The sequence below is a fragment of the Mercenaria mercenaria genome, chromosome 11 (assembly GCF_021730395.1).
Source record: "Mercenaria mercenaria strain notata chromosome 11, MADL_Memer_1, whole genome shotgun sequence".
NCBI classification, from domain to species: domain Eukaryota; kingdom Metazoa; phylum Mollusca; class Bivalvia; order Venerida; family Veneridae; genus Mercenaria; species Mercenaria mercenaria.
Genome location: NC_069371.1, coordinates 37376294 through 37387371, shown reverse-complemented (window position 1 = coordinate 37387371; position 11078 = coordinate 37376294). Strand labels below are relative to the sequence as shown.

Below are 11078 nucleotides of genomic sequence, written 5' to 3'. Positions count from 1 at the left end.
TATCATAAGGATTTATCTCCCTTTCTATGGTACTAAATGTAATTATTTGATTTGTCAAGTAAGCATTATAACTGAAGAGAGGTTAGATCAATAAATGGAACATTTGTCAAATCCATAACGGAGTTAAATATACTAATTATTTTGGACGGGGGGAGTTATTTTGTTTTAAATTTGTTTTGTATCTTTTTACATTTTAGTATAAGTTGTTAAATCTTTTACAGTGTGAAGCTTAGAAATAGAGTACAATCATAATGATATAATCATATTTTCGATATCGATCGAATGATGAATGAAAGTCGACTTAAAATTATTTAGAATTTGAAATCATACAGTGGTACACATTTGTATTGTACATTTAATTCACATTGCAAAATTATGTTTCATATACACATTACAGCGTACACGTGTACTTAAACGACGAAACATTTCCATATCATTTTGTTTTCTAGGCCAGACCTACATTAAGGAAGTTATATTTTCTCATAACACAAAAAGAAACTTGCTTATCGAGAATTGCTCTATCAGCTATTTTCGAAAAAAAAAAGACAAAAATGCTGACGAAGGATTTTATAATTAGCAATACTTGGAATACAAAACGAAACTTGGTTAGTGTGTATTTCGTGATAAGTCTGACTTGAAAATAGCAAATCGGTTTATCTTGTGCACATATTGAAAAGCATTCTTTGTAGAGACAATTGTTATAAAGAATTATCATTAATTTTGTGACTTACAGTATGATATAAAAAAAAAAATATTTGTCAGTGGTTTTAACTATTGTTTATCTTTATTATGCGTACAGGTTAGTTAATTGTATAAATCATTTCTTCTGGGTCAATTCAAATTTTTGAGTACTTATACCATACTAATTTAGGTAGGGGAAATATAAGAGAAAGAAAGCATTCGTAAGAGAGACAATCTGACTGTTTACAATTAACTTCAGTGGCCTAAAATTTCTATTAGTTTCCAAGCTGTGTATTATAAGAGTTGCAATATACATAGATATACACATTTGGGGAAAATTACTGAGCAATTATCAGTGATTTTAAATGCTATGGCAAACAATGATATAGCAATTTTCATCTAACAGATGTTTTAGGTACATCTTATCTAAAGCCTTCAATAATGTCGATATGGCTTGGGAAAAAAGGTTTTTATATTCGTGTTATTGAGAAAAATAAAAATAAAAATATTATATATTACGAATAGTGTAGGAAAAAAATGGCCAGCTTCTAGTTTAGTTTTCAAAACTTGAAATAGTTTATTTATTTTTGAACGTACATTCCAACGAATGTATGTTAATTACCACTACTGTGTTAATATCGTAATTGCAGACGATTTGGATGAAACAAAGTCACAGACTGGATATACAATGACCAAGTATCTTTTAACTCTTAAGTATGACCTTGACTTTTGAGCTAGAGTTCTCGGATATACATGCGACATATCTTTTGTGCCAAGTAACTTCAATATTTATTCATGCGTAGTAAAGTTATTGGCCATTAGTGTTAATTACTATGTACACTATGTAACTGATATTTTCACCGTATAATTGAATGTAATTTGAGGAGATACTTTTAACGAGACACTGTAATATGTTTAACATGCAAACATGAATGTTGTCTTCTTGATTGTTTTAATATTCGGTTTGAGCTGCACTTTATTTATTTCATGAGGAAAATACTCGTTTTTGTCAATCAAATAGTTGCCAACTTAACACATTAAGACAATATAAAGGCAACAGAATCGCGATTCGTGCTTGAGTGCTGGTAAGGAAACTTCCGTTTTGTATGTAGAATATCGATATCGCTTTAATTACCACACACGTAGAAGTAAGTAATACATACAGTTTATTTTGTCGTTATGTTACTGTGATACTTTTTAACATTATTATATCCTTAAATTAAACCTTCTTAATAAGTTTCAAGAAAGCTGCCTATAAAAATAGCAACTATATTGTGGTGACTGCAGGTATTTAAACGCATTTCATCACAGCTCACCTCGAGTCGAAAACCATAACCTATACCCGCCATACACCGTGGATGCTGTTTCTATAATTATCATTTGGTGATTAAGAAATTGCCATGTGTTTTCTTTCTCGCAAATTTTCCTACATTGTATTTTGAAAGGTGGTTTTGGGTTGTAGAAAGGAGGAACGTTTGCAAACAAGGGAAGTTACAAAATTAGAATTAATTTTTATTCATCTATATTTTCTTGATGCGTCAATTCAAAGTAAGCCACTATGCCCTTTATATTTATAAAAAAAATCCAAAGAGAATTATTTGATGATTTTTACGAACATAAATATAGGAAATTATGCTATACACGATTTAGACTTAGATGTTAATTCTAAATGTAATGGGGCATTTTAGCCACGATTATACATTATTCAAGCATGCCTAAGTTAGTTGATAGTTGAGTTAGCCCTGTTTCATACCCCAAACCAATTGGTATACACAAAATTGGTTAAACTACGAAAACGATTGTCCTTTGTCACAGCGATCAATTACTTTGTCGTGTTACAAATGCATGAACAAGCATGTTTATTGATACGTATAAATACCGTTGATCTGATCACAAGAGGGACGTGCTGCTTTTGTTTACCTAGGTGCCAAACGGAAATACTAGTACGCTTTTATTTATTTTAAACGAATTATGGAAAATAATGTATCAACACCAAGATCGCAAGTTAAAGTTAAGGAGGTAGGTTACCTTGATATTTGTATGTGCGCATGCCCAACCGGAAGCTAACGTGACAATTTACGACGACGTTTACGACAAACTAAATGTGTTTGTATATCCATTCTTCTGAAAAATAATCATGAACCTGCCTCCGATCTAACGCTTCATGGTGTTATAATGCAGAAATAATGAATAAATTTCCGCAGAAACGCTTCAAAACATTGTTGACTTAAAATGACGTCATTGACGTCATGACATTACGTGTCAGTTACCGCGCAAAATTAATGGCTTTTATTTTGAAAGTGCGTAATTCTGTGCATTTTCTTTATTTGAATTATTTTTAAAAAGACATTATTTGCTGAAATATCTTTTAGGAGTCTTTCGCTCTGAATAATAATCAATATTTTGCTTCTTTTATGTAGTTATATTGAAATGTTTAGCGGAATGTAAGAAAATTGATGATGGTAACCAATATTTTTGGGAATATAGTTGGGTGAAAGTTACTTATTACGACCATTTTCAAATAAAAATTGGACAGTTTGATTTGTTATACCTATTTTTCAGTTTCCGTTGATTAATTGTCACTATTATACTAAAACTAAGCTCAAAAATTGTTCAAATTTCAGTAGAAAATTGTGATTTCTTGAATTTAATCGATGTTACCATGGAAACGAAGCCCGTGACCTATATATCTAAATGTAAAACTCAAAAGCGTTGACACTGGTCTATTTAAGGAACACAGCTTCGGCTTTTTATTTTCATTTTAACAATATCCATGAGAATAATAGCAGCATGCAGACCGATCTTCCTTGAAAAATGTCAGACGAAGGGCACTGCTGTAAGTATTTTAAGCTGTGAAATTTGTTTGAATAAATGCAAATAACACGAAAATATTACTTACGTTAAAATAATAAGTTTTAAAGCTACATTAACAAGAAAGATAATTTTATTCAATATTTTTTATACGAAATTACGACAAAAAAGCAAGATATAAGCTATTTTAAACATCTCTGTTGCCATGGTTACTTAAAAATTTAAGAAAAATAGGGTACCATGTAAAGGGCTTGGTATTTTGCTAATAATATTACCCAAATATTCCATATTGGTCATTAACAGAATGGCACTGAAGCCGTCGAAAAACCCGTTTTTATATAGAATTGTCTAAAAATGAGAGAAAATGCGTTACCATGGAAACACGAGCCCCCCGACATATACATTTTAAGCTTATATTAGAAAGCTAACGCGCATACTAGTAAAATTATCAATTATGCAGACTTCTACGGATATCAATGAAACCAAAATACACTGAAAAGTGTTAAATATTCGTATTTTCCTTCTTCTTTCAATATAAAATACATTGGGAGGGTCATGTTCTTCAAACCTTGATAAAAATTGAACTTGAAGGGACAGAGATAATCGAAATTGAGATTATAGCAGTTAAAACATCATATTACACGAAATACAAAATATTGCTGCTGTTCAAGTACTTTGAATTTACCCTGGTAACAAGGTAACCTACCTCCTTAAGTCTTCAAGATGCAAAGAGCAAATTCGAATATTGTATGCAGGATTAGAAAAACTTGCGCGGCTTGAGCATGTTGAGGAAAACGAGGAAGATGCCACGATTTTAAAAAGTTTTACGACTTTTTTTGAAAAAGCAAAGAACAGTCAGACAAAGAAGATAAAGCCAAAATTTCGACATTTATTTGACAACGAAATACTCGATGGAACGTTTAACGATCGGCACAGAGCCATTTCGCTGTTGCAGAAACAAGAAGACAGCCCTATCAATGGTGATACTATTCTTTTACGTGCAATGTCAATAAATGTAGCAAAAGAAAGCTCACACGAAGAAACACTGGACAAGATAATAGAGATGCTTATCGCCCAATGTCCCGAGCTAATTGTTTTTCCTAAGGACAATTTAGCCCACAAAGGAATAACGCCAGTGCATCTCGCCATTCTTAAAGAAAATAAAGAGATTTTGTTACACATGGCAAATACTCTTCAAGAAATAGATGAAAGGAGACTTCCACAGGAACAAATACTTGGAATTTGCGCCGTAGGACCTGTATTTCAAGATACGGTCATGATGGCTGGAACCCCACTTGGAGTTGCTGCACTAAAGTTCAATAGAGAGATTTTTGCTTTGGTATTTGAACGCTTTTCTTCAGGTCTGGATGTTACAAACGATAAAGGTGACAACATTGTTCATTCTCTGATCAAGTATGCTTACGTACAGCCAGACAAACTCAATGATGTTCTTGAAATGCTGAGCTACGTGTTACAATGTGAATTCATGACTGAAATTCATGAAAAGAAGGAATTTGAAATGTGGAAAATTAGAAAACAGGCACGAAAATTGCTGATGATGACGAACAAAGAAAAACTGAATCCCTTGCAACTGGCCGCCAAAAGACAGCAGTTTCGTATTTTTGAATTTATCATGCAAACCGAAGTAAGTATATTCCTTTGTTATTTGTTCTTTCTACGAAAAAATGTTTTCAGAAAATGGCAGTATCAAATGCATCATAAGCTGAGTATCATTTCTTGTCCTTTAAGCATGTGACATTGCAGTAGGATGCAATGGAAACATATGTCAACTTATTCGATATTGAAAGCAATAACCTACTTACTAAATTCAACATAACTGTTCATCATTCATTCATAGCTTTTTTTGTTATAAATTTGAGTTCTTTATCAAAATCTAATAATTTTACCTGGTAAATTTATAGATTGTCCTAGCCATTATTGATTTTCATATCTTATGCCTTTCTTATCGCAGGTCTACCGCTCAAGAGAATCTGGCGATGGTCTCTTCAATGGAGAGGTTTATGACATCACTGAAATAGAAACCCTGAACCTAGAAGAAGTTGCCGAAACAGATGAAGAACAAATCAAACTAGACCACCATGAATCAGTCATGGAGTATCTTGTCCATCATCAAACAAACAACGCTTTCCTATTCGCAGACTTCGTACCTGTGAAAGAAGTGATCAGGGAAAAATGGAAGAGTTATAAATGGTGGTTTTTGGGATGGTTGTTATTCATCTAATTCTGATGGTCCTTCTTTCTGTCGCTGCAGTCTACAGATCAAATTGATAACGGCGGGCAGTTAACCTAACCAGTGTTCCTGGATTCTGTACCAGTACAAACCTGTTCTCCGCAAGTAATGCCAACTTGCCCACATGAATCAGAGGTGGAGGACGAATGATTTCAGACACAATGTCGTTTATCAAATAGTAACGGAGGACATACGCCCCGCCCGAGGATCGAACTCGCGACCCCGCGATCCGTAGACCGACGCTCTACCTACTGAGCTAAGCGGGCGGGTTCAAATTTACTATGTAATATATATTTATTTGAGTTCTCAAAATAGATTATTCTTATTAACAGGTATGGGATCTACATATGTAAGACTGGGACGTACAACCTGCCCAGGAGATAATGAATTAGTGTGCAAAGGTAAATATTTTGTTAGTTCTTTTATAACTTTCTTATAACATGTGTATACATTTTCAACATTGCTCCGTTTTCATTGATTCATCTGTCTGATGAATGTTTGGGATGTTTCCGAGCGTGGTTCATAGAGGCTATCAGATGAGTGTAGTTCTTGACTGAATGAATTGCGTAAGCAAGCATAATATTTATTTATTCCAAAAGTTCAGTAAATCCAGTACTGAAACTACAGAAATATAATAATCTGTCCATCATATACGCAATAAAAACAACTGAGAAAAAAACACTCAACATTATAAACAAGGAAGCTTCTTAGAGGTAGAGTAATTTGATTACTTAAGGTCTATAAGTTTGAAACAGTTCCATTACAAGCGTAGTGAAATAATTCTTTAGTGAAGTTTAACAAACTTGTTAATCTAAAGGAATTTATTTTGTTGAGTGTGTACGAATACAGCTTTTGTAACTCTCCTCATTAGCATAATTCATCCACAACCGGGCAAAGTCACATTGTAATATGAAAACGAGCACGTGTATGTGATAAAAAAAGATCAACCTCAGATAGCATTTTTCTTTACCCAATCTCATCACACAAACAATAGAAACAGTTCTGGAAGATGACATAAACACCTGTGATACTGTTGTTTCAAACCAATAACTGCAGGTTATGGCGGTGGGTCGGATTACAGGGTGCCTGGTGGTGCAGCAAACTGGCTGTGTCTCTCGGACCAACCTCAATGAGGCTATTACGAGGAGAGTGTGGTTTCAGGAGCGCATGTAATTCTCGCTACCGGACTCAAACGGGTCATTGATGAAGGAGAAATAGATTTGAAATTAATATTGAAATTTTTTAGGTAAAGAATAACAGTTTCCCTACATACATGCATAGAAACATATAACTTTTCAAGGTAATATTTTTACTCCCTCAGAACCATTATTGTGATTACCGAATTTATTTTGATTTTGTTGACCTGACAGAGTCCATGCATTTTCATTGTTTCTGTTGACAGGGCGATTAGTATATTTCTTGACATGACAAATATATTTAAATTTATCTGTGTCAGCCGTAAGAAGTTTTCCCTTGCTTGGGCTCAGTGTTTTTATATTTACTAGTCCTTTCGAATCATGGAGTCTAGTCCTTTCATGTCTGTATGATAAAATTCCGGAGAATCTTCCTATATATTTTATTTAATATCACAACAGCAGTCTTTAGTTGCCGTGTGGTAGCTGTAAAAAATCTCTCCTTTGTCTTTTGGAATCATATAGTCTATTATGTTAGTACAATAGAGTTCAGATAAAGTCGGTGCTAGGGAATACGAGGAGTGTTCAACATTTCGGCACCTGTTAAGCACGTGCTCGGTCAAAGCGAATCTGCTATCGATCTGCTTGGTTACGTTCGTACAGTTTTAGATTTTATGTAACTGTCACAGCAGAGGTCCTTAAGCGCAGTGTGGCAGCTGTGTTATGGGGACAAGAGGTGTGGACGGGGGTTATCATATTTCATTACTTCTTAGTCAAACAGAGTATGCTATTAGTTTTATGCTTCCAAATAATCTTCTTATGGAATTTATTAATGGGTTTTAAAATGTTTGTCGTTTTTTCCTATAACACAATTTCTATTTTTTCTGAATTTAAGATATTACTAAAGAAGCAAACTTTAGCTGGGCCTTTTAGCTCTGGGTACTGGTTATGATGGTCAGACCTTAGATTAAGTGTTTCCAAATACTATTTGTTACTGAGGGAAAATAGTTTTGAACATTATTCTTATATCAGTAAAAAATAGCGTTGTGGATTAATTGCTTTATATGGAGATTTTTATCGCTGGCGCTTCCATCTCGAGTAAAAAACCATGCACATGAGAAACTTCTGAAACGGAAATTACTAAAAGTACTTTTATTTAAATTAGTATGACTATCGTCTTTACCAAATATATGGTTGTATTAAGACAATCTAACTTTTAAATTCACAAGGACACTTTTTATAAACTCAAATTAGATACAAGTGTACGCTTTTTTAAACCCGTAAACTTCTATAATAGCAGTTAGTGGTATTCCAGGTAATTGAATTATTATCATGTAATTGAAAAAAGCGAATTTAAAATTTAAATTTAAACAATTTATTTATCTATGTCCATGGAGCAGAGTACGAATTCAGCGATTTTCATTATGGTGGAGGAAGCAAATACTTCAAGCAGAACCTAAATGATGAGGATGCTCCGTGTTTCCTTTGCAGATCTCCGCGTTCAAGTGTTACAGTACTATGATCCCTGGACGACTAGATTGCTTTATCGGATGGGCCAAGGAGTATAGGTATTGTGTTAACTCTTTTTATTTTAAAATAAAACATTTTAGTTTACCAATTTGAGATCTAAAATGCATTAAACATTACTGAGACACCAACGCGCGCATCATTTATTTGTAATTTGTATGGTTAACTGTTTTATCAATAAACAGATTACAAATGTATTAACTGAAAAAAACATAATATTCATTTCACAATTTTTTATGTAGCAATTTGTCGGTTGCTTGATAAGGTTGCTTAGACCGACGCCTCGTGGTTCTTCTATGATAATATGATACATGTATTTCTTACCTTCATTGCTTAATCTTACTGTGTACGATTTCTTGTTAACAGTGGTTATCTAGTGTCCGGTGCACACCACCACACATCGGCGTCTGAATATATTTGCCTAGACAGCGACGCTGAAATGAATGCTTGCAGGTGGAGTGGCCAACACAGACGGACGAGTTATCTACCTTGCAGAAGCTACCTGTGGAGCGCTGAAATGTCAGCCTTATATCCAAGGTCGTGAACTTACATGTGTCGTATGTAGCAAATAACTTGCCAATTAAAAGGTCATGTTTTTATTTTCTGATTGTTTTCCTAAATACTTCTCAATTGTCAGCATCTTTCCCCGGTTTGAAGGTGTTGTTATGCAGTAAATTATTCCATGATAATGATTACATGTGTTTTCTATTAGTGGTCGTAAAGGCCTTAGTCAAACAATACCCGTCAATCGTATATAGGGCTTTCAGTTTTAATTATTAGAAATAAATGATTGCAACTGACATACAAAAATATCTCCTACAGTTTAGTAGGAAATAAATGCGTTATAATAATGAAGTGATGTATGTAATCATGGAAGTTGTCCTGATCGAAAACATTAAATTTATGCCTCAGCACAGCGTGTGTCAGGCAATAGCTCTTCATTGAAGATATCATTATGGGACATGAACTGCTGTTTGAGGTATTTTCAACAGATATGAAATACATGTTTCAGTTTAGATTAAGTATATGTTGAGGCTTGGTCTTTACACAGATTAATTACATTATTTAATGTAACGTTAAGCTTTCTTGGTTGTTTCATTTTCTTTGTTTATTTTATTGGAAGGCGACATGGGATTACAGTTTCAATAACGCAATACGTCACAATATTTACTTTATCAAGTCGGCGTGCTTTCATTGCAAAAGTTAATACAATTAGATAAAGCTATATGGAAAAGAGAATTGGTGTATTTTGCTGTTTTATGCTGGCCGTTGACAGATAATCAAATTTATTACATCGAGGAAAGGTTTACTCAGTTGCGATGTCTATGTTCAATGAATCAAGAATAATATTTTATTATGAAAATTATATTTGTGAAGAAACATCAAAAAGAAACCCTTTGTTTAATTGTTCCTTTAGTATGTATTTTTTTTATACTCGGTTGTACTGGCAAAACCTTTCTATAAGTTGTTTACATTCCTAGTCTGTTGCGTTACCTACGATTGATAACTGACACACATTATAATTAATCTTACTGGCAAAGGATAAAAATAAAACTTAAAGATATACAATATACGTTTCGCGTACTTTAACAAATGTAACATTATACCACATATTCTGCCTCACTCATTTGCTACCCATTCGCTATTAATGACCTTTTCAACAAAAATTAACATTAATGCTGAACACGACCTATGTAAATGAACATACATGTATTGGTATATCAACGTTCCTTTTTCGTTTTCATAAAACAAAATGATGTTTTGCGTTAAAGTTAGATAAATTGGATATAATTTGAACAAATCTTTAAATGATCAAATTTTAATGATGTTTTAATCAACTCTAAAAAAAGTCAATAAGTATTTCAGTTTCTCGTGAAATTTAATTATTTCGTCTTACATTTTTAAATATTTAGAATTTAACCACTTACATTTAAACCCCTCTTATATGAGATGTCAGTTTCAGGTCAATATCTAGGTGGTTTTGACCAATGTTTCACTCGTCTTTGGACAATCATTACCGGTGAGAAAACCTAACTTTATATAAAAGGGCTATAAAACAGTATTTTGATTTTGGATGCTGTACTCGGCACGAGTAGATTTTGCCAGGCCGGATCCGGCCATGAGATCCAAATACAGCATCTCAGATCAAGCTGCTGTATTTAATGACCCTTATATTGTACACCTCAACCTTTTTGTTTGTTCTTTGGTACTAACCAGTGAACATTGAACGAAATCTTCAATGTTTATCGATGTTAAAATAGATCTGAGGGTATTTTGTGTGCGCTTATTATGGAACTGGGTCAGGTCATGAATAAACTCAAAGAAGGTAGTCCGGCATCTGCCTGTTCGTATGTACGAGTGAAATAAAAATACGTATTGTTTACAGAATTTATGCAGATATATAATAAAAATGTATCAAGTGGCAAATATACCCGGAAAAGGTCCATGCGATACTTCCTGCAAAAGGTTTGTTACAGAGTTTTGCAGAGAGCGTGTAAAGATCATGCATGACATATACGGTTGCGTTTGTCACTTTTAGTATTTTGCATTAAGGAGTCTAGTTCTCATGTAAAAATGGCATTCTACAACATATAGGCCTTTACTAAAGATATGCTGCTTTAAGTATAGGTGCATAAGAGAAAAGAATGTATGTTAACGTTGTTGATTTCATTACA

At 33.5% G+C, this 11078-nt stretch overlaps 1 protein-coding gene across 1 annotated transcript; it reads left to right on the top strand.

Annotated features, from left to right (window-relative positions):
- The first annotated feature begins 2652 nt into the window (after positions 1-2652).
- LOC123532602 (transient receptor potential cation channel subfamily V member 6-like) lies at positions 2653-5771 on the top strand. The gene is made up of 3 exons (XM_053518031.1): positions 2653-2700; positions 4190-5137; positions 5465-5771. The coding sequence occupies exons 1-3, from the start codon at positions 2653-2655 to the stop codon at positions 5732-5734; spliced, it is 1266 nt and encodes a 421-aa protein (XP_053374006.1). The 3' UTR covers positions 5735-5771.
- Positions 5772-11078: the final 5307 nt, after the last annotated feature.

Bases quoted from the DNA above. Each gene is read 5' to 3' on its own strand.
- LOC123532602 (XM_053518031.1), top strand. From the start codon at position 2,653: ATGGAAAATAATGTATCAACACCAAGATCGCAAGTTAAAGTTAAGGAG. The intron at 2,701-4,189 runs GTAGGTTACCTT...CCTGGTAACAAG, and splicing joins CGCAAGTTAAAGTTAAGGAG to GTAACCTACCTCCTTAAGTC. The intron at 5,138-5,464 runs GTAAGTATATTC...TTCTTATCGCAG, and splicing joins AATTTATCATGCAAACCGAA to GTCTACCGCTCAAGAGAATC.